The 26,450-nt window shown below is 39.1% G+C and overlaps 1 protein-coding gene and 1 long non-coding RNA gene across 5 annotated transcripts in view; both read left to right on the plus strand.

Annotated features, from left to right (window-relative positions):
* Nucleotides 1-10,973: 10,973 nt before the first annotated feature.
* The window catches only part of aplp2 (amyloid beta precursor like protein 2), a 46,710-nt gene continuing 31,233 nt past the window's right edge, over nucleotides 10,974-26,450 (plus strand). For all 4 annotated transcript variants that reach the window (XM_062961388.1, XM_062961389.1, XM_062961390.1 and 1 more), the window contains exon 1: nucleotides 10,974-11,131. In XM_062961388.1, the coding sequence (XP_062817458.1) occupies nucleotides 11,024-11,131 (108 nt within the window). In that variant the 5' untranslated portion in view covers nucleotides 10,974-11,023. The remainder of the gene's footprint in view (nucleotides 11,132-26,450) is intronic.
* On the plus strand, nucleotides 11,142-24,841 carry LOC134293536 (uncharacterized). The gene is made up of 2 exons (XR_010000479.1): nucleotides 11,142-11,390; nucleotides 11,752-24,841. It is a non-coding gene; the product is annotated as an uncharacterized LOC134293536 (long non-coding RNA).

The following is a 26,450-nucleotide window of genomic DNA, read 5'->3' on the forward strand; positions in this document are numbered from 1 at the left end:
TACCTCTTATAAGTAGCAGATTCCATCTTACTGAGATTGCCAAATGCATTTTGGTTGGGATACTGTTGAAAAGTCCCAACTGCAGTAGACACATGGAATCCACTGTTGAATGGTGAGTCAACACTTAGGTAAACCCCATTGTTTCAATGCCTTTACTCTAGTTGGGATTAACGATAGGATTTGGGTTTGTAGCCTTAATCCAAACTTCAGAGAAGCTACTCCAGTTATTGAACCTGTTTAGAGATAAGGTCTGTGGCTATCTTGAGGAGTTCCTTTGAGTAAAGCCCAGAGTGGCGTCATCATCATCCAGAGCTGATAAAAGGTCTGAATTGGATGTTAAGGTAAAGGTTTCCCCTGATGTTAAGTCCAGCCATGTCTGACTCTGGGGGTTGGTGCTCATCTCCATTTCTAAGTCAAAGAGCCGGCATTGTCCGTAGACACCTCCAAGGACATGTGGCTGGCATGACTGCATGGAGCGCTGTTACCTTCCCGCCGGAGCGGTACCTATTGATCTACTCACATTGGCATGTTTTCAAACTGCTAGGTTGGCAGAAGCTGGAGCAACAGGGGGCGCTCACTCCGCTCCCAGGATTTGAACCTGGGACCTTTCGGTCTTCAAGTTCAACAGCTCAGTGCTTTAACACACTTCGCCACCAGGGCTCCTATTGGCTGTTAGCAAGAGCAAAATGCATCTTTTCCCCATAATGATTTCTAGACTACCAGGAAGTACTTGTGACGACTTAATTACATTAGCAATGTTTTTGTATTTGAAATCCACTGCTACTTACATGCAACAGTCCTATTTTTGTTACTATTGTTGTGGAAATGACTTGTTACAAGGTGTTTGAAAAGTGCAATTGTAAAGATCATTTTAGACACCCCGTATATCTAGAGACTCACACAGGAGCCACACAGCTTAAGTCATATCCTCTGAATTCATTTGTTAAGTCCTGAAGTCAGGTCTCCGCTCACGCTTTGCTCCCCTTGCTTTGCTTTCAGATTCCTGGCCCTGTCTGGGAGCCGTCTCGCCTGCATGGATGATTATAAATGATATCATCATCATTTCGATATTCAATCAGGAGTCTAATTAAAGTGCTCATATAGAAATTACATCGCGAAGGCTGACCTGATTGCACAGCCCATCAGTCAGGGAGTTTTAAAAGAGAACCAAGGACCTTCTGAGGATATTTAATTCCTTCTCCTCTGCATGCTCACAGACAGTTTCTGAAAGCACTGGCTCATGGATGACAAACAGCCGGTTGCACAGCTTGCTGTCTCCAGTGCCTTCGTGGAAAGGAACCACAAGCTGCTCACCGTCTTCTGCTATCCTTCGTTGCAATTGGCTTTGCTGTTAACATGCCTGGAGGGAACGCCTTCCTTTTGCAAGCAATGCTGATGTTCAAAGGAGCATTTTTTTTTCTTTTGACCAGCCTTTCCCAAGTTAGGTCACTCCAAACAGGCTGGACAACTCCCTGGCCAGCAAGGATGGGTGCTTTTAGGATGTTTTAAAGATTTTTTTTTTAATGATGTTTTTAAAATGTTTTTTAAATTGTTGATTTTAGCCGGTTCTTGTAAGCCGCTCCGAGCCCTAGGGGAGTGGCGGCATATAAGTTTGAAAAATAAATAAATAAATAAATAAATAAATAATGGATCCCATAGTCAAGTCAATCTGGAGGACTCCCAGCTTGAGAAAGGCTGGTTTGTGCTCCCAGAAGCCATTTGGTTTTCCAGATAAAATTCATTGCAACAGAAGTGGCAGAGCCTATATACCCTAAAGGCACCAGATGCCATTTCATCTTAGAAGGTAATCAGAGTCAGCTCTGGTTAGTACGGTAGAGTCTCACTTATCCAAGCTAAACGGGCCAGCAGAAGCTTGGATAAGCGAATATCTTGGATAATAAGGAGGGATTAAGGAAAAGCCTATTAAACATCAAATTAGGTTATGATTTTACAAATTAAGCACCAAAACATCATGTTATACAACAAATTTGACAGAAAAAGTAGTTTAATACGGAGTAATGTTATGTTGTAATTACTGTATTTATGACTTTAGCACCAAAATATCATGATATATTGAAAACATTGATTACAAAAATGGCTTGGATTATCCAGAGGCTTGGATAAGTGAGACTCTACTGTACTTGGATTGGAAACTGCAAACAAATATCAGGTGCTGTAGGCTATATTCCAAAGGAAGGAACAAACTAAACCAACTTTAGCTATTTCTTGTCTTTAAAAACTGTGTTTACTATTTAAGCCATTAAGACCTGGCTCAGTTTCCTTACAGAAAGGAAGAAAAACACATCAAAAAAACAAGATGGGAAAGAAGCTGTTTCTATATGAGGAAGCCCAGAGGGACAGAATGGAAATCCAGGTCTCAGACTGAGGTCTCCAAATCTATTTTATACTTCCTATAGTTAGGCAATGCTATCTAAATCAGCATTTCTCAACCTGGGGGTCATGAAGGGGGTTTCAGAGGGGTCGACAAAGACTATCAGAAAACACGTATTTCTGATGGTCTTAGGAAAACAAATCCCTCAAATATTTTCTGTTGGTCACGGGGGTGTTGTGTGGGAATTTTGGTCCAATTCTATCATTGATGGGGTTCAAGGAGCTTTTTGAATGTATGTGAACTATAAATCCCAGCAAATACAACTCCCAAATGTCAAGGTCTATTTTCCCCAAACTCCACCAGTGTTCAAATTTGGGCATATTGAGTATTCGTGCCAAGTTTGGCCCAGATCCATCATTGTTTGAGTCCACAGCGCTCTTTGGATGTAGGTGAACTACAACTCCAAAACTCAAGGTCAATGCCCACCAAACTCTTCCAGTATTTTCTGTTGGTCATGAGAGTTCTGTGTGCCAAGTTTGGTTGAATTCCATCATTGGTGGAGTTCCGAATGCTCTTTGATTGTAGGTGAACTATCAATCCCAACAACTACAACTCCCAAATGACAAAATCAATCCTCTCCCAATCCCACCAGTATTCAAATTTGGGTGTATCAGGTATTTGTGCCAAATTTGGTCCAGTGAATAAAAATACATCCTGCATATCAGTTATTTACATTATAATTCATAACAGTAGCAACATTACAGTTATGAAGTCACAATGAAAATAATTTTATGGTTGGGGTCACTACAACATGAGAAACTGTATTAAGGGGTCACAGCATTAGGAAGGTTGAGAACCACTGATCTAGATCCTTCTCTGGTGCTGCCAAGGCTAAAAACAGGAATAGCTGCCTTTGTGAACAATCGCCCTATGTACTGCTGAACCACCGTGCTAGAGGATTTTTTTGGAGTGTTGGTGGGTTCCTATTTGTCAGGAGCAATGACAGCACCTCACCAATTAAAAGAAACCAAGTGAAGTTTGGCATTTGCTATTAGTAAGGGGCAACGTATTGAAAAAAAATTAACTTGCAAGATAACTAAAGTGTGTGCGTGTGTTAAATCTGTCTTTTGACTTATGGTAACCTCATAGATTTTATAAGATTTTCTTATGTAGGGAACATGCAGAGTAACTAACATAAACTGGAATGTCAGCAGAGATCTTTTTCCAGCATTAAATTATTAACCACAGAGCTAAGAAACCAGCAAATCTTACATCACACATGAGTTCTTTTTTGCTTTATTATCCCAAGTCTTGTTGATTTGGCAAATGGCTTCTTTCTTTCTTTCTTTCTTTCTTTCTTTCTTTCTTTCTTTCTTTCTTTCTTTCTTTCTTTCTTTTTGCCCCTCAGGGTTGAGGAACTACATGGTTTATGTCACAAGAGTCAAACCAATTACTGAAAATTAGTTTCAGCGGGATGAAATGTGTTAAGGGTTTAGAAGTGTCACTCATTGGCTCTTTTCCACCTCATTTCTAAAAGTATAAAAGATCCATATTGCTGAAATCACTCATCTCTTTATACCATTAAAATCTGGAGGACTTTGCACCTGAAATCCATGTGAAGTGGAGGCTAAAAGAAGAGAAAACAGATGCATTAAGAAGATAATTTCCAACAGGGTTTTTTTTTTTTTTTTTTTGCTTTTTCTCGCATAGACCTTTTTGTTCCAAACTTTCCAAGTCAGTACAATTCAGTCCTATAAATACGAAAATCGTTCAGCTTTTTAGGAAATATATATGTGCAATCGAGATGTGTTTGTATAAACATATTAAGATCTGTTGTCTTTCAGTGAACAAATGCAAAGAGAAATGAAAGATTATCATAAATCTGATTTATTAAACCATAAGAGGACTGGTTAGCAACTAAACACGGTTGTGTGTTGCAAATTTGATACATGAACAAAAATAGGTCTGGAACTTTGTTGATTCATTTTCAAACCCTCAGAAAGTCATGAAATATACTGGCAACATTGGTTCACCCCAGGTCTCTTGATTTAACTTACTGTTTGCAAAGATAAAAGGAAGAGCATGGGATGTGGAACTTTTCTTCCTCATGGCCAAGTCTTTCCTTCAGAATCTTCTGTAACTCATCACACAAAGAAGTTTTCATGAGCATAGCGAGCTTTTCAGACAACCCTGTCCCAAAAGCACTCAGTTTTAGAAGTCCACAGTACCTTCAGACTCAACTCAGAAGATGGAACTCCCTGTTTGTTCATTGGAGGCCCATCACACTATATGTGTTGTTGAACTCCAGTTCCCATCAGCCCTAGCCACTGTAGGTAATGGCAATAGTAGTTCATCAATATCTGAAGGTTGATAGTTCCCCAGCTTTAGTCTGCATCACTGATACCCAAGCTTTGGTCCTTCAGCTGTTTTGGACTTCAGCTCCCAGAAGCTCCAGCCAGCTTGGTTGAGAGTCAAGAATTCTGGAAACTGAACTCCAAAACATTTGGAAGAACAACGTTTGGGAAACACTGGTCTGCATGGGGCGCTCTGAAGGTGCTGTAGAACTAATGCAGTTTGACACTACTTTGCCATGGCTCAATGCTATGGAATCATAAGAGTTCTAGTTTTAGAAGATCTTTAGCCTTTTCTGCAGGAACCTCACCAAACTACAACTCCAAGGATTCCATAGAATTGAACCATGGCAGTTAAAGTGGTGTCTAACTGGATTAATTCCACAGTGGAGATGCACTCTAAGAAAAGAAGAGTGGTGAAAAAAATGAAAGGAGATATGGGACATACAAGATCTGGAAATGCAGTTAAGACAAAACAGAAGCTGAAGGGACCATAAGCCAGAAAATAGTAAACTATTGCCTATGTAGCTTTGCCTCTACATATGAGCTGGTGCCTGTGAGCTGGTGCCTTTCTCCAGAAAGTTCCAAGACCAAAAGTTAGCTTGGAATCAACAAGTGAGGTCACAGGTATCACTTATGCCAAGTGGGTGTGGAAGGTGAGGAAGACCCTCAGCCATTGGTCAATTTTAGATAAGCAAAAGGTATAAATTCTTTGTTTGCTACGCACATGTTGCGGCAGCCATTTGCATGGTACGGGACCCATTGAAATGGGTGCCTGCCTACAGCTGTTTGCCTAATCATAGCTATGATAATAAACTTTGCTTTTTGCATCTCTCACAAGACTGAGTTTTCTGTCTGATTTCCCTCCTGAACCAGGACCCTTTGAAGGTAATTGTCTTACAAAGCAAGAGTTTAAAGCAAGCATAACTATCAAGCAATATGGGTAAAATAAAACACAAAGCTCTATACACCAAGCTGATTAAGCCTAGAAGATCTTCTTCAGCTCTTTCATGAATAACTGGGTTGGAGCAATGTTTTTCTACTCATATTTTAGGTGTTTCTTTGTATTGCTTTTTTAATGGGTGTTTCCTTCTCGCCTTTCCTTTTGCCCTAATTCTGATCTCCTGTCACTGAATGTGTGAATCTCAAACAAGCAATGCTCAGTTACTGCTCCCAACACTGAGTCACTGGAATTTACGTAAGTGTAGATGTAATCATTCAGCAATTGATTTAACAAGACTGTATTAGGTCAATCTAGCAATTGTATTCAGAACAATGTCACAACATACAAGGTAGAGAGCTCTGAAAAGTTTGCTGGGGGATTTGGGGAGCTATTGTAAAAAAAGAAAACTCAATTTTTGTCCAAGTTCTGATCAGGTGGCTCTTGCTGACCTTTTCTCATAGTGATCATACACAGAGCACCCTGGTAATAAAGTCTAACAACCAATTTAGCAAACATCATCTTCACAACTTCTAGGCAAACATCCTCCAGTTTCAGAAGACCAGATCTTATTTTAAAATGAAGCAGTTGCTTAAGAGCATTCATTTATCTGAATGAGATTTTTCCCAAGTGACCTGTAATATATTTAATTCCCTTTCCGCCTTCCAGATGCAATTTTCAAGGCCATCTTCACCTAGTTGATGGATAACTTTAAATGTGAGGCTGCAAGGGACTTACATTCCACACGCCTCCTTTACAATCCCGAGACTAAAGTTCAAGGAGCGGCACTTGGTATATAGTCTTGACACCATAATTTGTCTTTTAGAGCTGAGGTTGTAAAACTGGAATAGGCAGAGACGGGAAGACAGACATCCCGGAAGGGAGAAACACCGCTCCGCTGCAAAGATATTGGCTGGGGAGTCATCTCAGAAAGTGCATCAGAAGCAAGGAACTATTATGTCTAACTGTATCATAAATAACTCCAGAAAACCAGTTCAAATACATGCTCTTAAGCAACAGCTATTACATGTTTGATCCCAACCTAGAGGAAACACATTGAATCAATTATATTTACTTTCTACTGATGCAGTCGGTCTATTGTAGTTGGGACTAAACGACTGGATTTAGGTCCAAAGCAATATTAAATAGTGTATTGTTGAAGGCTTTCATGGCCCGAATCACTGGGTTGTTGTGAGTTTTTTGGGCTGTATGCCATGTTCCAGCAGCATTCTCTCCTGACTTTTGCCTGCATCTGTGGCTGGCATCTTCAGAGGTTCTGTTGGCAGTGATGCGAGTGGAGTATAGAAATACCAGTGCAATGTTCAGGGTGGGAGAAAGAACCCTTGTATGTTTTTAAAAAGAGTGAATGTTGCAGATAGTCAGCTTGAATTAGCATTTGAGTAGCCATGAAGTTTGCAAAATCTATCAGTGAGGGTATCTGCATAGAGGTAGCCTGGCCTTTGTGGCCTGGAGGCACCCTCTGTTTGGGAGGTGTTAACTGGCCCTTAGAAACCCCGGTGGCATCATTAGTTAAATCCTTGTGCCGACTGAACTGCTGACCTGAAGGTTGCTGGTTCAAATCTGCGAGATGGGGTGAGCTCCCTTCTGTCAGCTCTAGCTTTTGGGGACATGGGAGTTGCCTCCCAGCTAACGCATCTGGGTGTCCCCTGAGCAACATCTCTGTTGACAGCCAATTCTCTTACACCAGAAGCAACTTGCAGTATTTTCTAAAGCCACTTCTGACATGATTTTTTTTTTAAAAAAACCTGGCCCTTGATTGTTTGTTGTCTAGAGTTCTCCTGTTTCTGAGTAGTGTTTGAATTTTGGTGTTTTTTAATACTGGTAACCAAATTTTGTCCATTTTCATGATTTCTGCTGAAATTGTCCATCATGCCTGTGGATTTCAATGGCTTCTCTGTGTAGCCTGACATAATGGTTGTCAAAGAGGTCTAGGATTTATGTGTTCTCAAATAAAATAATAATAATAATCACCAGAATTAAGACAGAAATTAAATAATAAACACCATTCAGAAATAGGAGAACTCCAGACAACAAGCAATCAAGGGCCAGTTAACTTTTCTCAAACAGAGGATGCCTCCAGGCAACAAAAGTTCAGATTCTGGCTTAACCATTTCTGAGTCAATTGGGGAAGGAGCAGGTCTTTTGAATGGCTGTCAAAGGGGATAAAATGTTTTCCACTGCATTGTATGGCTATGTCAAGATTCCTTTTGAGCGGAGACTCAGTACCAGACATCCTTTCAGACCTGAAAGTACATTTAACCTCTGTTATTTCCTTCAAACACGGTCTATATTTCTTCTGTCTGTTAAGGTGACACAGATCCATTCCGTTCTTTAGCAGCTAGCTGATACTTCATCCCAAGTAAACATATCAGAAGTAGAATTGACCCGAAGACCAGCTGGATTACATCTTCCCACAACCCTAACATTTTAAACTTGCCCTGCCAATAAGATGCAGATAACAAGACTGGCCTGCCTCAGACCACGAGCTGCAGCGAGGATTATTGAGATAATATGTGTGAAATGCTCTGAGAACTTCAAATGTACTGTGCATATAAATGCTATTAAGCACCGGCTTATCGCTCCTGCTGTAAATTTCTCAGTGGTGTTTAATAGGTTTACAGCTAAAAGTAATATCCCTCCAGGAGCATAAGCTTGTTACAGTAGGAGACTGACTGGGACGTGAATAGGGTTGCCAGGTTTTACCAGTCCCTGTTCCAATGAAGCCTAACCTGCAGATATTAGCAAAGGATTGTCCTTTTTTCATATATTGCAAGTATTACAGGTGAAGAGTCTACAAATCAATCAGAGAGCTCAATGCAGAGGAAACAGTGTGGGCAGTTCTCTTATTGCTTGGCAACCCTACACCTCAAAACGTTTTCACTGTACCACCAAAAATGTATCTATATACCTTGCAGCACTGGGAATGGATGCTGAGTTAGGATATACCGACTGCTGAGCCAGGGCAATGTGGCAAAGCTTGACATTAGCTTGATATTTCAGTGACATTCTCTCCTGGCGCTACAGAAGCACAAATGCTTCGGATGAGGATGCCAGTGGATAGTATAATACAGTTGCAGAGCTGGAAGAGACATAATGGTGCATTTGCTGCCTTCGCTTGTCGAGTCTGGGTATTATATGCCTAAAGCAGAAGCCCTAGAAATCTCTGGCAAGCAAGAATCCACAGCGCATAAGCATCTGGCTTCCTTATCAAATTGCTAGGTAACTTCTCAGCGGTTTGAGTTGGAAGTTTGCAGCAGCAAAGGCATCAATGGGTAGCCTTAGTCAATCCACTTCCTACTGTAAGACAATTACAGTAGAGTCTCACTTATCCAACACTCGCTTATCCAATGTTCTGGATTATCCAACGCATTTTTGTAGTCAATGTTTTCAATATATCGTGATAGTTTGGTGCTAAATTCATAAATATAGTAATTACTACATAGCATTACTGCATATTGAACTACTTTTTCTGCCAAATTTGTTGTCTAACATGATGTTTTGGTGCTTCATTTGTAAAATCATAACCTAATTTGATGTTTAATAGGCTTTTCCTTAATGCCTCCTTATTATCCAACATATTCGCTTATCCAACATTCTGCCGGCCCGTTTATGTTGGATAAGTGAGACTCTACTGTACCTTCAAAGGGTCCTGGCTCAGGAGGGAAATCAGGCAGAAAACCCAGTCTCGTGAGAGATGCAAAAAGCAAAGTTTATTTTCACCACACCTGTGAGAAGGTGACAGCCGTACTCACCGCAGAGGGCTGTACTATGCAAATGGCCATTGCAAAAGCATGTCGTAGCAAACAAAGAATGTATACCTTTGGCTTATCTAAAATTGACCAATGGCTGAGGGTCTTCCTCACCTTCCACACCCACTTGGCATAAGTGATACCTGTGACCTCACTTGTTGATTTCAAGCTAACTTTTGGTCTTGGAACTTTCTGGAGAAAGGCACCAGCTCACAGGAATGGAGGGGCATATGCACAGGCAAAGCTACATAGGCAAAAGTTTACTATTTTCTGGCTTCAGCATTAGGACTCAATCAGAACTATGGGAACAATCATAGAATCATAGAAGTGACCAAAAGTGTCATCCAGTCTAACCCCTTTCTGCCACACAGGAAGACACAATCTACTCCCCCACCCACGACAGATGACCACTAAGCATCCATTGAAGTGGACATAGGATATTATTTGAGAACACAAAAATGCCGGACCATGCCAACAACTATCATGTCAGACTACACAGAGAAGCCATTGAAATCCACAAGCATGTGGACAATTTCAACAGAAAGGAAGAAACCATGAAAATGAACAAAATCTGGCTACCAGTATTACAAAACTCCAAAATCAAAACAGTTCATGAGAACCAACACTCTGAGGGCTTGACTGAACAAAGGATGCCCCCAGGCAAGAGACAAAACATTTCCAATGCTAATTAGGGTGATTAACTGAAACATTAATGCTGACTCCCAGTGACAAAGGGCTCTTGCCACACCCTGGACTCTACACAGATATATATTCTTTCCTTTCCTTACTTAGTTTATCCATACCTCACAACCTCTGAGGATGCCTGCCATAGATGTGGGCGAAACGTCAGGAGAGAATACTTCTGGAACATGGCCACACATCCCGAAAGACATACAACAACCCATCCATTGAAAAATTTCCAGGAAAAAAACTCTATTGGACTCTATATTCTGTATTTATTGTCCTGATTTTAGAGTTTTTAAAATACTGGTACCCAGATTTTGTTCATTTTCATGGTTTCTTCCTTTCTGTTGAAATTGTCCACTATAAATCCCAGCAACTACAACTCCCAAATGCCAATGTTTATTTTCCCCAAACTCCACCAGTGTTTACATTTGGGCATATTGAGTATTTGTGCCAAGTTTGGTCCAGATCCATCATTGTTTGAGTCCATGGTGCTCTCTGGATGTGGGTGAACTACAACTCCAAAACTCAAGGTCAGTACCCATAAAATATTAAGGGGTATTAAGGCATTAGGAAGGCTGAGAACCACATACAATACGTTGTGTACATACTCTACATATTTGGTGCAACCTGAATTTCCCAAGCCCCGCCCACTTCCAACCCTCAATCATGGCGGGAAAGGCAGAACGCCGCTCTTATTCCCCTTGGCTTTGATTGGCCGGCGTCGAAAGGGGGGCGGGTGCAGCGAAAGGATGAGTGCGAATCCCTCATTGGTTGAGATGGATGTCTCTCGCGACTTCTCTCCCCGCCCCTTTCGCTGGGACCCCGCAACTAGAGCGGGTGGGGGCGTGGCTTAAGAAGAGGCCCCTCCCACCGCGGTGACGGAAGCCGGCGCTTGTCCTTGCAGTTGCGCTTGGGCGGCGGCGGAGACGGACGGCAGTGGAGGATGGCGGCAACGACGACGGTTCTCCCGGAGCGGCTGGGATGGTGTCCGCTGCTCTTTCTCCTGCTGGGCCTCACCAGCCCGGCGTCGACGCTGGCCGGTTATATCGAGGCGAGTAAGGCCTGTAGATCAGACTTGGGCCCTCCAGGTGTTTTGGACTCCAACTCCCAGCATGCCTAGCAGCCTCAGGCCCTTTCCTCAGCGGCTGAGGGGGAAAAGGAAGGGGCCTGAGGCTGCTAGGCATGCTGGGAGTTGGAGTCCAAAACACCTGGAGGGCCCACGTTGGCTCAAGCCTGCAGTCAAGATGCAGGGATTTTATTCAGCCCCAGAGAGAAACTTGTTGATATTTGTATTCATTTCTATTGTTGTTGTTTAGTTAGAGTGCTCATTAAGTAATGAGGTGAGTCATACCAGTATGTATGTATATCATAAATGTTCCTTTGTGAAGCAGCTTTGAACTGAAGCCAGGCATTTTGGAGTCGCCTGGGGTGTTTTGTGACTGGGTTTCTGTGAGTTTTCCCTGCTGCCTAGCCATGCCCCAGAAGCATTCTCTCCTGACCTTTTGCCTGCATCCATGGCAGGCATCCTCTGAGGTTGTGGGATCTGTTGTAAACTTTACAAGTAGGGTTTATATATTCAGGGTGGGAAGAAGAACGCTTGTCTGTTTCAGGTAAGTGTGAATGTTTCAATTGGCCAACTTGGTTAGCATTGAATAGCCTTTTAGTTTCAAGGTCTGACTGTTTTTAGCTTTTATTGTTTTTATATGGAATGTCTGTTTTGAGTTGATGTTTTTATGTTTTATGTATGTTTTTAAGAGGATGTGAGCCGCTTTGAGTCCACTCTGGATAAAGGAAGGTGGCATGGAAATCTCTGAAATAAATAAATGATAAGTCGATCCATCTATCTGTGACACACATATATATTATACATATACACACATCTATATCTGTATTCATAGGTGCTTTGTTGGATCTATGAATTGTAATTAATTTATTCAAAGACCATGAAAATGTGTTGTTAAAGTCACTCGGTTGCTGTGAGTTTTCTGGGCTGTCTAGGCATTTTCCAGAAGCATTCTCTCCTGATGTTTCACCTGCATCTATGGCATGCATTCTCAGAGGTTGTGAGGTTTGTTGGAACCTAGGCAAATGGGTTTTTTTTATCTGTGGAATGATGTCCAGGATGGAAGAAAGAACTCTTGTCTGTTTGAGGCAAGTGTGAATGTTGCAACTGATTGCCTTGATTAGCATTGAATAGCCTTGCAGCTTCAAAGCTTGGCTTCTTCCCGCCTAGGGTAATCCTTTGTTGGGAGGTGATTCGCTGGCCCTGATTGTTTTTTTCCTGGAATTCTCTGGTTTTTGAGTGTTGTTCTTTATTTACTGTCCTGATTTTAGAGTTTTTTAGTACTGTATATATGTGTTTGTTTGTATATGTGTGTGTATATATATCAAGTAATTTTATTCAAAAACTATGAAAATGTTTACACAAATGCCAAGATTTTTTTAAAGTCTCACCTACATTCTAACCTCTACTATACTGATACAACAGCTAAACAATTACTACAAGTAACAAAACTCTCTCTATCTCTGTATATACACACTGCACCAAACCTTATACTTAAGTCATTTGCCACAATACAATATGCACTTAAACCCCTTAAGGATGGGATTGAATCCAATTAGGATGGCTGAACTAGTGAGTTAAAAAACGCCGGATCTCCTAGGAACCTTCCTTTTCCTGCCCACTCTGCCTCCCCCGCCCTCCAATTTCTCTACTTCCACTCGATGTCCTCCATTTGCTTATAGCCATCTCTTCCTTCCACACCTTGAGCGCTTTCCTTTCGTTCCTTGCAGCCCTCCCTCCCCCCCAATCAACACTGTAATCTTTTCTAAAGAAGTGCTTCAACCTGAGGGGGAAATTGTTTCTCTTTCCCTAAACCCGTCATCTCTGTTTGTTCTCTTCACATACCTGGTTTGATGATAGATAAATGGGCCCAGGCAGATCAAGTGTAGTGGCAGAATATCTTGAGAATTATATCTTGGCTTCATTTCCCGTATTAGGCTGCTTAGGCATATTTTTCATGAAAGTTTCCTCCGTTTTTTAAATATTTTGACATCCTCAGTTCTGGCCAGAAGTGTTGAAAAACAGTCCTGTGCAATCAGGTGTGTCACATTGAATCCCTTCTTGCCCCTCCTTTACATAACTGTAGTTTTCCACTTTCATTGAAGCTTGATGGTTTCAAATTCTGTTGATCTGCAGACTTGAGCTGTTCCTTACTTGCTTCCAAATCTTGCAGTGTTTGTTTTCAAACCACTCACGGTTTTGGGGATTTTCATTTTGTTTTTTGGTTGCTTCTGGTTAAAGTGCCCTTATTGAAAGATAACAAGCTTAATAAAACTGTGCTGAAAAATGTACTCTTGGTTCTGAATTGCTGTTCCCAGAGCTTTCTATTCAAACTGTTATCCGTAGGAAGCTCATGCTTTTAGCAGTGCTGTTTTATAACAGGATTTTGCCTGTACTCGAGAATACAGCTCAAGCATCTCACGTATGTAAAGCTGTTTTCTACTCCTATGGGAAAGGCTTGCCAGTGTGTCCTTAAAATGGATGGATGTCTGCCATCCAAAGCTTTTAGGTTAAAAACTGTTTTAAATTGAAGTTCACAAAGTGATGGTGCAGTGACAGGCTTGGAATTTGGATTGCTACCTGGTGATTGTATTGAACATCGAAGTCTTTGTCTTACTGTGTGTATAGGTGAATGCAAATGTATGAGTTCTGACCTCTGCATTCTTGGCACAGTAAAAAGAATGGTGAGTGTCAGGTTGGCTTAGGTTCTAGATGCTTGGATTAGAGGACAGATTTTTAAGGGAAAATGATCGATTTCATCAGTTAATGTTGACAGCTTAATAGATCTCGATTAAATATTCCAATGCCGACTGTGTCACATTTTACAGCTTTATCAAAGTATAGTAGGTGTATATGAAATATTTATTTTGTAAAACGAGGCAGATTTCTGGCTTCCCATTGGTGCTGTTTTCATTAAATCTGAAGGTATGACAAACCCTTGCAGTATAGAATGATGTTATCAAATGTAGGATGGCTTTTAGCACTAGGTTTTTAAAAGCTCCTGCCTCCCGAAAGAGGAATGCAGCAGACTGGTAGTCATCTAAATTTGCCTTGAACAAATTGAGGCACATACCCCTGTCATTAGCACAATCCTTACAGTATGTGAAAACATGTTTCAGTCATGCTGTCCTCGTGCCCCGCAGGGCTAATTCTTCATATAACACAGCTATTCTTATAAGGAGATTGTGCTCCCTCTTTGCAGGAGCTGCCTCACTCATTATGTCTGTATTCTTTGGCTGCCTTGAGTAAAAATAATACGTTTTGTCTTCATTCTGTTGTACCTATCATTCTCATCAGCTATTTTGCAAATACCATTTGTATAAGTATTTGGATTAATCAACAACTGTAATGTGATGGCAGTTCGGCAAGAATTAGTCACTTGAATAACCTGTTGTTTTGCCAGGTTGATAACACGGTTCAGTGAGGTTCGGATGCAGGATTCCCACTAAACCCTCTATCGGATTACTTGGCATGGCTGTACTGGTGGAGAACCATGGTATTGCTTTATGATGATGGGTTAATCCTTTGCACCTGTTATTTTTTTCCAACTTGATACCACTTCCTCTCTCATATTTGAGACATGTTCAGCTGTTTATCTGTATCCTTTCTGGATGCTTATGTATTAGTAGCATGCGTGTGCCTCCCCCCCTGCCCCCCAAGTGCAGATATGGTTTGTGCAAATATCTAGTTTTATTTGCATGTTAGTAGCTGAAGCAGAGGTGTACAACTGGTATGATGCTAGGTTTACAGCTTTGTATGGTGGTTTGGGAACCGACCGTGCTGCTTAAGCTCTTGACTTCCATGTATCTGTTTTAATCAGACAAAGGGAGTCTGAACACTTGTTGGGGAAGAATAATGATCGCTAATTTGTTGGCATGCCTATTACTTGGCTTAGGTAAAAGCTAAGATTTTTCTTTATAGTATTTGCCAGATTTTAATTCTGTCACTGGGAAGACAGCAACACAACATGTAAAATGTCAATTGTCTGCTAGGTTGATATTGTTTCACTTGATTATCCTAGCTAACCGCTCCCTGTCCCCAAGACACCTATTAATCTGTTTAAAATCTATGACATGTCTGTTTCCCATTTGTCCTCGTGTTTGTAAGTGTATGTATGTAAAGCTTAACATTGAGCGAGGCATTCATCGGCTACAAAATGGAACAGCAAAAGTAAATTAGTCACTACTATGTCCTTACTATTTCAAGACAGGGGTTGATACCTTGTTTTTAAAGTAACCACTTTTGCCCTCACCTTTCAGATACAAAGGGCACTAAGGCAGTTTAGAGTGATTAAAATAATATACAAGTAGTAATAGAAGACTATGGGCGAACCAAAACATTTGTAACAGTGAGTAAATACTCATAAATTATACAGACAAAATAATTAGATCTTTATAATTTGCCATTATTCTCAATCTTGGTTCTGATGTTGAGAAGGCAAAGGAATGTAAAGCAACGTCTGTAGTGATGGAAGAGAATGATGTATAGGGCATGAAAGAGAGCAGTTCTTTAACTTGCTTCCCAAGCTAATAACTACTAGTGGTTTGATGTGAAATGTTACTATCAATGAATAACTTGGGTTTCCCTAGAACTAATATAGAAACTTAGCTTTCCTTGTATGTCGATTTTATTAGCTCTGGTGCAAATGAGGAAAACTTAGAGGCAACAGTAATCCTATGCTAAAGTACAGGAATACCCCAAAAGGAATAAAAACTGGATGTTTCCACTTTGGATTGATTTAATTTAGAGCTGCCATCAAATGCAGATGGTCTGGTTTGATATAAATCATTTTGTCCAGTGTGCCTTTGGATAGGTCAGAATTGAATTGTTGAGTAAGAACTTCATTTTTGGCTGTGAATACTTTGCTTTTGATACCTTTATTAAGCTAAACAACAAAGTCATTGCATTCCAAATTAAGCATAGCAGTTCATGAGTCGAATAATGTTGAGCATAGAAACTGCTCCACATGGTTTACCTTGACATTCTTTGCTGCAACAAGTAAACCCACATTCTGTCTGAAGATGGATTTATGTGAACAAATAGAATTCACCGCTCTCAACTCTGAATAATACCCTGTATACCTATACATAAGTCTAGACATTTTTATAAAAACATCAGCCCAGAAAATATGGGTTGAGTTATTCATGGGTCAGTGTGAATGCTGTACCTTATCTCTTAATAAAAAAGAACATTCTTTGAGTAAAATGGCAAAAGGCAAGAGTTTAGTCCATCTGTGAAGAACCAAAAAGAAATATTTGGCTCCCTCTACTCTCTTTGCCAAGTTGCCATTTCTGGCCTTTTTGAACAGCTGGGTGGAGAGATGGCAGTGGCTGCCAGGGGGGCTGCTCCCCAAGGCATTAGTGATTTCCCTTCTCCACAAAATGGCCTTCCACTTATCCATGGATCATATCAAAATCCATAATTTTGGCCTCCATTAGTTCAACATACACATTTATTTATTTCGTGTCAAAAGCATTGCATAACAAATACATTTAAAAATGATGAAAAAAATAGAGGAAATCACATGAGGATATACAGTAATTAGAATAATTTGGAGCTATGGGTGGACCCCTTTAATAATAATTATGGGAAAGATTTATATGATCTGAAGAGAAACCGGAGTATAAATTTTATGAAACATCAATCAGAGCCAGACAAAGTAATCAAAAGTAATCATGCTTTTAAATTCCCAAGATTTTAACTGTTGACTCACAGTGGCAAGATTTCTGAATGAAGCCTGCAAATTGAATGTATGGCCAATGTGAAGTTTTTCTATTGTTTTTCTGTTGTATAGTATATTCTGCATTTTACACTGTCTTGATATATATGCCAATAAAGGTTTATTAGATTGGATTAGATTGGAATAATATTTATGGAATCACTTTTGAACAGTGAAATTCGATGTGTTGTGAAATTCGAGCTTTTACCTATTCCAATAATAGTTCTGTTATTCATGTACAAAAAGTAAAAACAGAATGTGGTTGTCATATACCAGAATACAGTTATGATGCAGTACAGTATCCTTCTGAAATGGCTTTAATAGTTATCAGCTAAATCAGAACTTACAATTTGTTTATAGCCTTTGGCTATGCACTTTATGCATTCAACCTCTTTTATAGGACACAGCTCATTGTGTTCAATTGCTCAATATGTTTTAAACCAGTAACTTTACCCTTGAAGTGTTGTAAGCAGCATATAGCTGGTTTGTACTGCTTCATTAGCTCCATTTTCACATATGCATTAGCTTTAGACCCCATTCTTAAAACATTCTCTGTCGCATCATTTTGCCCTTTGTGCATCTGTTTCAGGTCATGAAGCAGAATAGTCCTGGATATGCCACCCTCTTATAAATATTTCTTTTTGTTTACTCTTTCTCATACAAGTTATTCTGCTTCAGTGTAGTATTACGAAATCCTAGCTAGTAGGTGTGGTATTCCCAGTATTTGTTCCTATCCGCAATTTTTTACTCTTTAGATGAGGGAAAATGATGTTAACTGACTGATGAGGTTTAAATTATATGTTGGGATGATCAAAGTTTTATAGTTTGCAAAAGGCAGCTCGTTATAAATTTTGAAAGCCACAAGCCATGCACATTTAGACATGTGTTAAAATAAGTGTTCTAGTAAAAACAACTTCTTAATGGTCAGACATCAATTATGGATTTTTATTTTTGATTATGCATAATTTAAAGGTAGCGAACTTATTTTCACTAAATTAGATCCAGAAGGGTATTTAGAAGAAAACATTTGGTTTTTTCCCCCCCATAATGCTATCCCAAGGTGTTTATCCTGAATTGCATTGTTTTGCAAACAAGAAGAGGGAAACCCCCCAAAAATAAACGTTTCTTCCATTCTGACTTAAAACTTCATTTTCCTTCTTGATGCATGGGTTTCCGGTAGTTTGACGTCATGGCTTTCACAAAATCCTTTCCATTAAGAGAAGATAAAATTAAACTCTGGCATCAGATCAAAAGTGATGCAGTGCAGAGTGGTGAGTCCAAGTTTTCCTTTTCAAATATGTCATGCAATATAGCACTGTGCAACAGTGTTTAAGTTATAGAAGATGTATGTTTGTCTAAGGAAGACCTGCAGATCATGGATGAAGTGGAAAGACCTTTGCTAAGTACCTGCTATTCTCTTCCTTTGATGTCTTGTTAACATCTTCCTTTGTGAAGCTTGAGGGGAGATATGGAGAATTATCTATAGCAGGCATTGGCACATATGGCAGGGCAAAAGGCTTGCATTCACTCTCTTGGAGGACTCCCCCTCCGTTTTGAGAGCCCCTCTCAAAACAATGACACTAAGTGACATTGTATCACTTCCTGCCACCATTTTGACGGGGATTCGAATCAAAATAGAGGTATGGGAATATTTTGCAGTGTTGGAGGAGAATACTGTGTAGTTTTTAATGAAAATTATTTCAAAAGCATGGCCATTTTTAAAATTGGCAGTTGGGGGGCTCTGAAACTGTGATGTTCATAGTCCAAAAGAAGCCCATGAGCTACACTTTCTCAGCAACCCCTGGTATAATGGATGATTGAAGACATTTACAGTATGAGTTTCATTCTGTTGTTTCTAGCCGATGTAACCATGGCAAAATTTGGCTGGCTTGTTTGGTTCAAAGTGCCATCATTTGCTTAACAGCAGGCATCTGTTTATGAAATGTCTTTGTAGATTATGCATGGAACAGCAGGCTTACAAATTAGTTGTCCTAGAGTACTTTTGACTTGGCTTTCTTACAGTATGTACAATGTTATGGCTGGACTTGGACTAATTTTGCTAGTGTGGAAAAACTGGCATAGAGATGAGACGGGAAAAGCCTAAGGTCCACCCCAGCACTGTGGAAAGTGCAATCTGGCTCTCTGGGTGCTAGACTAGAAGCAAAAGTAGCATGATGTACATAAATAATAGAGCTTACAGACATGTGCTTCAGACCCTCTGTACTGTGGGTTGCCCTACAAGTTCACGTACTCATTTTTTGGAGAGCCATTTTCATTATGGAGCATTTGGCCAAAGGCAGAGGTTAAACAAAGCCTGTCATACAGTGAAGTAGTTTCTGTAGTAGATTCATCACATTCTTCTTCTTGATTACAGTACTGAAAATTACAGGCCAGCATGCAGCACTTGCTAACTGCTGTGGTTTGAGTAAGACTGATTACAACCTATAGCATGATCTGTAGAGGTTAAGTGGTGAAAGACTACTGGCCACATTTTAGAAGAGAGCAGGCTTAGAGGAAATGAGAAGAGTTCAGATCTATGTTAGGAAGACTGGCAGAGCTCTGATTTAGAAATACCGGAAACACCCAAACCCACAGAGCTACTTCTGGTGAAGACACAAATGTAATCTATAGGGCAGTTGTTTCGGCTTCTCTTTCATTTCGGCTTCTCTTTCATTAAATAAAAGTACTGCGAAGCTCTAGAGTGGATGAGAATAATATCAGATTGTGCTGTTTATATTCTGATCAGCTTGCTTCTGATCATATATTTCTTGGGAGCATTGCATTTTTATCTGAGTGTTATTTTACCAACTAACTAAATGTTGTGCGGCTCACAATTATCTTTAATCTGTCGTGAAATAGATATTACCTCTTTCATTCTGAAATGTTTTCACTTGTAAACTACAGAACAAAATAGAAGCTCCAAATCAAATTTGTTCAGCAGTTTGCCAAGTATTACATGAAGTCCTACATAGTTTCCCTTTATGGCAATATAGTAAAGAGTTGTAAAATCATAAGAGTTTGGATATGAGTCAGGATATTAATGCTCATTAGTAACACTGACTGAGTTTTAAGTGGCTGATCTGAAATGTTTTTTTAAACAACTGATTTTAAAGTGGAGATAATTGTTTTTAGTGTTTATGTATATTTATAGTTTATTTTATGTTCTGGCATTGAATGTTTGCCATATATATGTTGTGCTCCACCCTGAGTCCCCTTGGGGGTGACAAGGGCAGGATATAAATCTTTTAAATAAATAAATGAAGTGTTATTTTGATTTGAATTTTTCAAAGATGGCTGTACGCCTAAAGCAGTGGTTCTCAACCTGGGGTCCCCAGATGTTTTTGGCCTTCAACTCTCAGAAATCTTAACAGCTGGTAAACTGGCTGAGATTTCTGGGAGTTGTAGGTCAAAAATATCTGGGGACCCCAGGTTGAGAACCACTGACCTAAAGAATAATGGGAAACACAAAAAGCTGGATCCTTCTTAAGAAATTCACAAGTAAAGTATTGGATACTGATATTCCAGTACCCCAAATGGCAATGCAGTATATTTGTAACAGCCTTCAAGTTTTTATGTTCCTATTTTGGAAGAGCACAGTATTTATCATGCTATGTACTTTCTCTAACAAATAGTATTTTGATTTTTAGAAGTTGAGAATCTTGACAGATGTTAATAACGAAAACAGTTTCTTATGATTTCAGGATTTCTTGGGACAGTTCATAATTTCTATATAAAGTATTAGGGCATAATCCCAGTTAGTATTTTATTTTCATAGCATAATATTAGCTTTTATTCTAGGGATCATGGTAGTGCAGCATTTTATCACCTACCTTGTTGAAAAGATGATGAGAATAGAAGGTTTTTCTCACCGGTCAAAGAAGGCAGATAATGCATTCCATTTACTGATAACTTTCCTGTATCTCCTTGGGCGAGGAAGCTGTAATTACTGTATTGATTTTCTGTTGGATTCTGTGTATATATTCCTATATGGAATCCATCCTCCATTGGCTTGATGAAAAGAATATGATTCTTTTGGTTTGGTTTGATTAGAAAATGGTGGTGTGCAGCCATCTTTGAATAATTTTACATATTATTTGCAAAGCTCAATTTTGTCTTCCAATTTTATTATCTGATCTATAGGACAGTGTTTGTTTTTGGGGCCATACATTGTTGCCAGGATGGTGATTCTCTATCATTTAAATTTACGAACACTGATAGTATGCAGAGTAGTGGCATTTTCATAGTCATCAGCAAGTATTTTTGTATTCTAATATTTCTGCTTTGAAAATAAGTGCATTTAGAAACTAGCAAGTGCAACAATTAGCATAGTTGTGTCCATCTCAGTGCTGAATATAAGCCAGGTGGTTTGCTTTGGACTTGGTAATTGACATACATAAAATATAAATCCGAGTTTCCCAGTGGCCTCTGTCTAAACTAATCAGTTCAGTACATTATCTTCATCCTTTGGTTCAGGATGAGAGGGGGGATGTTTAGAAATTACCCATCATTTTCCTAGCCGGAGGCCGAGAGACCTAGAGTTCATTGGTACTGTAATCAATATGCCTTCCAGATCAGCTCCCCATTGACAGAATGAATGTGTGGAGTCAGCACATTGACTCATGCTTGAGCCTTTTTCGAACAAAAGGGAATGAAAACTGGTTGCATGCTATGTCCCAGTCCTGTGACCTGTGTTCTTTGGTCAACATTCTGAACACGATACATAGGAATGTTAGCTTCTAAGCCTCACAGTTTCCTAGATTTCTCTTTCTAACAGCCAGTATAGCCAGCCTTGTTTACAGAGACTAAAGGCTAACTTGAACATGCCACTGTCTTCTGGCACTCCTAGTCTGCATTTGTCTCTTTCTTGCATCAGTCCCTGGGGTCTTTGATGACTTAAGTGTAGCCAGTTCTGAGGGATCTGCAGTATCTAGTGTTGGTTACTGCTGCTAGTATAGACTCTAGCAGACTAACAATGATCTCAGAATGTCATCCTGAAGAGTGAAAGCTCTTCCAAGAAAATTCTGGGCAATTTCATTACACAATTTTGTCTTTCCATTTGAACCAGGAAACAGCAGTGCCCAGGTTGAAGTGTTGAAAGTGAAGTGTTCCAGAGTAAGAAGTTGGTCTACCTTCCTAATATACCATAATCTGCCCCAATGGAAACAATTAAAAACAGTCAGAGAAGATGCAACTACTATACAATTGTTAAATAAAGTGCTGAGAGCACTTTTACTTTGGATTTACTTTGTAATGATTACAAAAGTGCTTGCTGAAGATACAGAGACACTTTATAATACCATTAAACAATGTTTCAAAGATGAGATCTGCATTTCCCTGTTACAGACTAGATTAAATTAAATAAAATACAAACTTACAAATAGGTGATAAATTGGTTTATTAATTGCTTAGATAGAATGATTATGTTCCAAAACTGGATGCAGCATTTCAGTAAATATAATTTTCTATCTTGAACTTCCAGCAGATAAAATTGCTAATTAAAGTTTTCTGATACTAATATTCATACTCAAGTAATATTGTATGATAGTCTAAGAACTGCAAACCTGATATGCTTAATGAAGTTACAGTTCTTTTGCATATGTTAATCTTCATTGAAATGAATATGTCACGTTCATGTCTTCCCATTTTTCCTGTGCTTGCTTGCATTTCTTGGCTAGGAATATGTTACAGTCAAGGCTGTATTTGTTCTCTCTTCCCTGGACTGATATGTTGCAATAGATTTAAAACAATCATCTATGCTCAAATATAGTCTAACCCCCTTAATAATTGCAGGGAGTCACATGAAATTATGAATGATAGAGAAAACATCAGATTTCAATTTGCAAAATAGAGCTTGAGGATATGAGCAAATAATATACCACTCTGATTTTGTTACTTTGGCGTTGATAAACTTAGACTTCTTCCTATACCTTTCATTTTATTTCCTTCTGCACTATATAGTCCACATTTTTAAAATAAACAAACAAACAAACATAAATTTTGGCAGTAAAAATAAATATTCATAGTATAGCATACAAGATAACATTGATTACAATATGACCCCAATAACTTTAGGGGATATGTTCCCGAACTTGGCAGGAATACTTGCAATTTCAGATAATAGTGATGCTATTTTCAATGGGATGAACAACGGAGGTACTGAAAACTGGGTGTAAGCTTGTACAGGAGGCTAGAAGTGAATAACTGAGTAAGTGAAGCTGTAGATAAGGGAAAACATGTGTATCTGTTCCACGGATTTTGATGTTGTACTGGTTAGTTTCTGCATGAAAGCTTTCTGGCATCTGAGTGCCCACTAAAAGTAGCTGTATAGACTGATGAATATCTGGCCAATGTTTTTTTTACCACAGAGTTGCTGTGAAAAAAAAGAAAATGTATGCCTTGACATTGGTGAAAATGAAGTATTTATTTTTCTGGACAGCCATGGGTCAGCAAGCCACTGTTGCTCCCTGACCCCTGCTCTCAAGATAAAGTAAACATGTCATATTTCAGAAGGGTCTACCTCCCAAATGAATGTTAAAGGAATTGAAGATGTTCTTTATTGCATTTCCCCTTAATATTGGATGACTGTGTTCTGTATAAGTGGATTGTGGAAGCATAGAATAATGAATCTGCAAGTTGATTCTGGCCATGTATAAGAGCCTGTTTTAAGAGTTTGTTACTGTGAGCCCAAGTGTTGATTGCATTGAACACATCGATGTGTATGTCTACTTTCTGTTGTAAGGCCTAATGTGCATGTACTGCCTACTGGCTTCAGTTTGGTACAAATTTGGCTCTTAATTTTAAATTGCTAAGATTTCATAAACATTACCAAGGGGGAAATTACAGTGAAAGAGAGAGAATGAGCATTGCTAAAAAACAGGTTGCACTCAGCTGAAAGTCTATGCATTGTTCCCATGCCCACCTTTTATATGGGATTTAAGGTCTACTGGTAAAAGAGTGATCCCGGGCATTATATCTAAGTGATTGTTAAGTGTTATTGAGTTGCAAGGAAAGATAGGCTCTTTCGGACAAGTGTGTAACTTTAAAACTATGTCAACATCTGTGGTTTGTGAGTTAGATGTCCATAATCCCTTTGGGAAAGCAGTAATGTCTCAAACTATATAGGTTAGTGGAATCAGGAGAGGTGGGTACAACAGTGTTCCCTCACTTATCGCGGGGGTTACGTTCCAGGACCACCCGCGAAAAGTGAAAATCCGTGAAGTAGGGACACTATATTTGTGTTGTTTAAAATTAGCATCTCTGTCCCCTCCTCGCCTCTCAAGCATGCACATGCCTTATTAGGCGAAGACACAGCTGCTTCAGCCAACTTTTCTCTCCCTTCGGCTTCTTCCTTCCCCCCTTCCATAGACTTCTCCTTAAGAAAGAAGTAGAAAGAGGGATTTGTACTATTATTTTATGATTTATACTATTATTTTAGTGTTTATTTAAAAACCGTGAAACAGCGAGGGTACGAAAAGCAAACCGCAAAGTAGTGAGGGAACACTGTAAACTTGTCTGAGTAATTACCTTGACCTTGGCTGAGTCCTCTTATGTTTTGCTTAAGGTATTCAACCAGTAAAACTGGTCTGTTTATCTGGAGCACATATGCCTCATTATCTAAAAGGTAAATGGGAAGTAGCACTCATTAAAACCAGAGGCAAGCCTTAAGTATGCAAAAACAATGCCTACTTCTCAGATTTCTGTTGGCATAAACTTCCATAGGCTACAGCCCACCAGATTGTGTGATCTGTTACTGTTAGTCAGCACGTAGTGTACACTCATACACAGTTTTATATGTATGTACTTATGGTATAAAGAAATCAAACATTTGGACTAAAAGACCATCCAGTGTTATGGATTATGGATATTTGTGCTAAGAATCAACAGACTATTATGATAAAATTGAAGTCCAGTCACTCCCCCATACCCATAGATTCTGCATTCAGGGATTTAATTATCCATTGCTTGAAAATGTTTTTTTTTTTTAAAAGAAACATTCAAAAAAGTAGTCCTTCATTTTGATAATAGAATGAAATTTAAAAAGAATACCTAATTTAAGTGCTGCTTTGATTTTAGAACTCTTTTCATGGAAAAAACAAAAGGGAAAAATGTAGAAAAGGTCCCTTTTTTACAATGGAAAATTGAAAGCTCTGGGAGAATATGGAGGGGAGTAGTTATTTTCCTCTCTGTTGGAATTGGCTAAATCCTTTTTAAGTCAGGGTTTTAGTGCAATCAAAATCTGAGTAATTACGAAGCCCACAGATTTGCATGTAAAGAGCTTCTGCAGAATTACAGAAAAGTCATTTGTCCAGAGCAGGACAAAATGCAGCACAGGATTGCATATAGCCCTCAAGATGGTTTTGTAGTTCTTGATCACCCCAGACTTTCTAGATTACCACTTTTCCTGGTCAAAAATGATGATTGTCCCACTTTGTTTTTCAAAACCAGAAGTATGTTTTCAGCACCTCTACTTTGTATGGACAATTTTTGACAGTCTGAGTGGCCCCTGAAGGATTCTGCCAACTGAAGATTGATTCCTTAGGCCTTCCAGTTAGACATATACAACATTTAAATCCAAGATACATCCTGTGTCTAGTGGCCACTCTCATCTTCATGAGGAACATATATGTTCATGTACATGATTTCATATAATATTATATTGCCAAATGGGCCCTTTCTATTTCCTACGAATGAGAATAATCCATTTTTGGCAGTGTTTGCCCCAGTGGAGAATTACCTTCTTTTGGATGACTTCTAGTGCCAAGTTATAACATGCATTTTAGTTAAAGCCTTAGGATCTAATGCATTCGACCAATTTTGTACCAATATGTGAATTTAAGTATTTGAATCCCTTTTACTTTCTAAAGGTTAAATACATTGTATTACTTTTGGCACTTTACATTTTAAATTGTTCTGAATTCTGAATCGCTATTGTTAGGGATGTTATTATGTGGAAAGGGGTATAAATCTCTTCATGCATAGTAATTTCAGTGTTGTGATATTATATATAGTTCAGATGAAGATGCAATATTTAGACGTGTTTTTATGTTCTCAGGTTTTATCAAGATTCTATGCTAAGCACATTAAACCATTCCCCATTTTGTCTCCAGAAGGATGGTCTGAATATTATTTTTCTATCTGAAACAAAATCTTATTATAGAAATGTCAGCCTTTTTTTTTTTTTGCAAAGAGTGAGGGTACAAACTTAATTTTTTTATTAAAGGGATTTTTCTGGATTGAGATTTATTGCATTATTTTGTGTTTGAATTATGTAATTTGTTGAGTAGTCTGTTGACTAGATCAATTACAACAAAATCCTTTTACATAGATCTGAATGGATCTTTGCCATATATTGTACTACAGAAATGGTGAGAAAGGAGTTAATTTTTAGCCAAACAGGACTATGCTGAGGCGAGCCATTTGAATTCAGGAACCACCTCTGACTGGTATTATCAGCTTGCACCAGATCTGACTGCAGACAATAATTCTTCCTCTCTTGGACACTCGCCCATACATTATTGTAATTATCAGCATTTTTAAAAAAATAAAGCAGTAAAACTTGGGTGAGTTGCTCATCTGTAAATCTCTTGG

This window comes from Anolis carolinensis, unplaced genomic scaffold (assembly GCF_035594765.1).
Source record: "Anolis carolinensis isolate JA03-04 unplaced genomic scaffold, rAnoCar3.1.pri scaffold_8, whole genome shotgun sequence".
In the NCBI taxonomy this organism is placed as follows: Eukaryota; Metazoa; Chordata; class Lepidosauria; order Squamata; family Dactyloidae; genus Anolis; species Anolis carolinensis.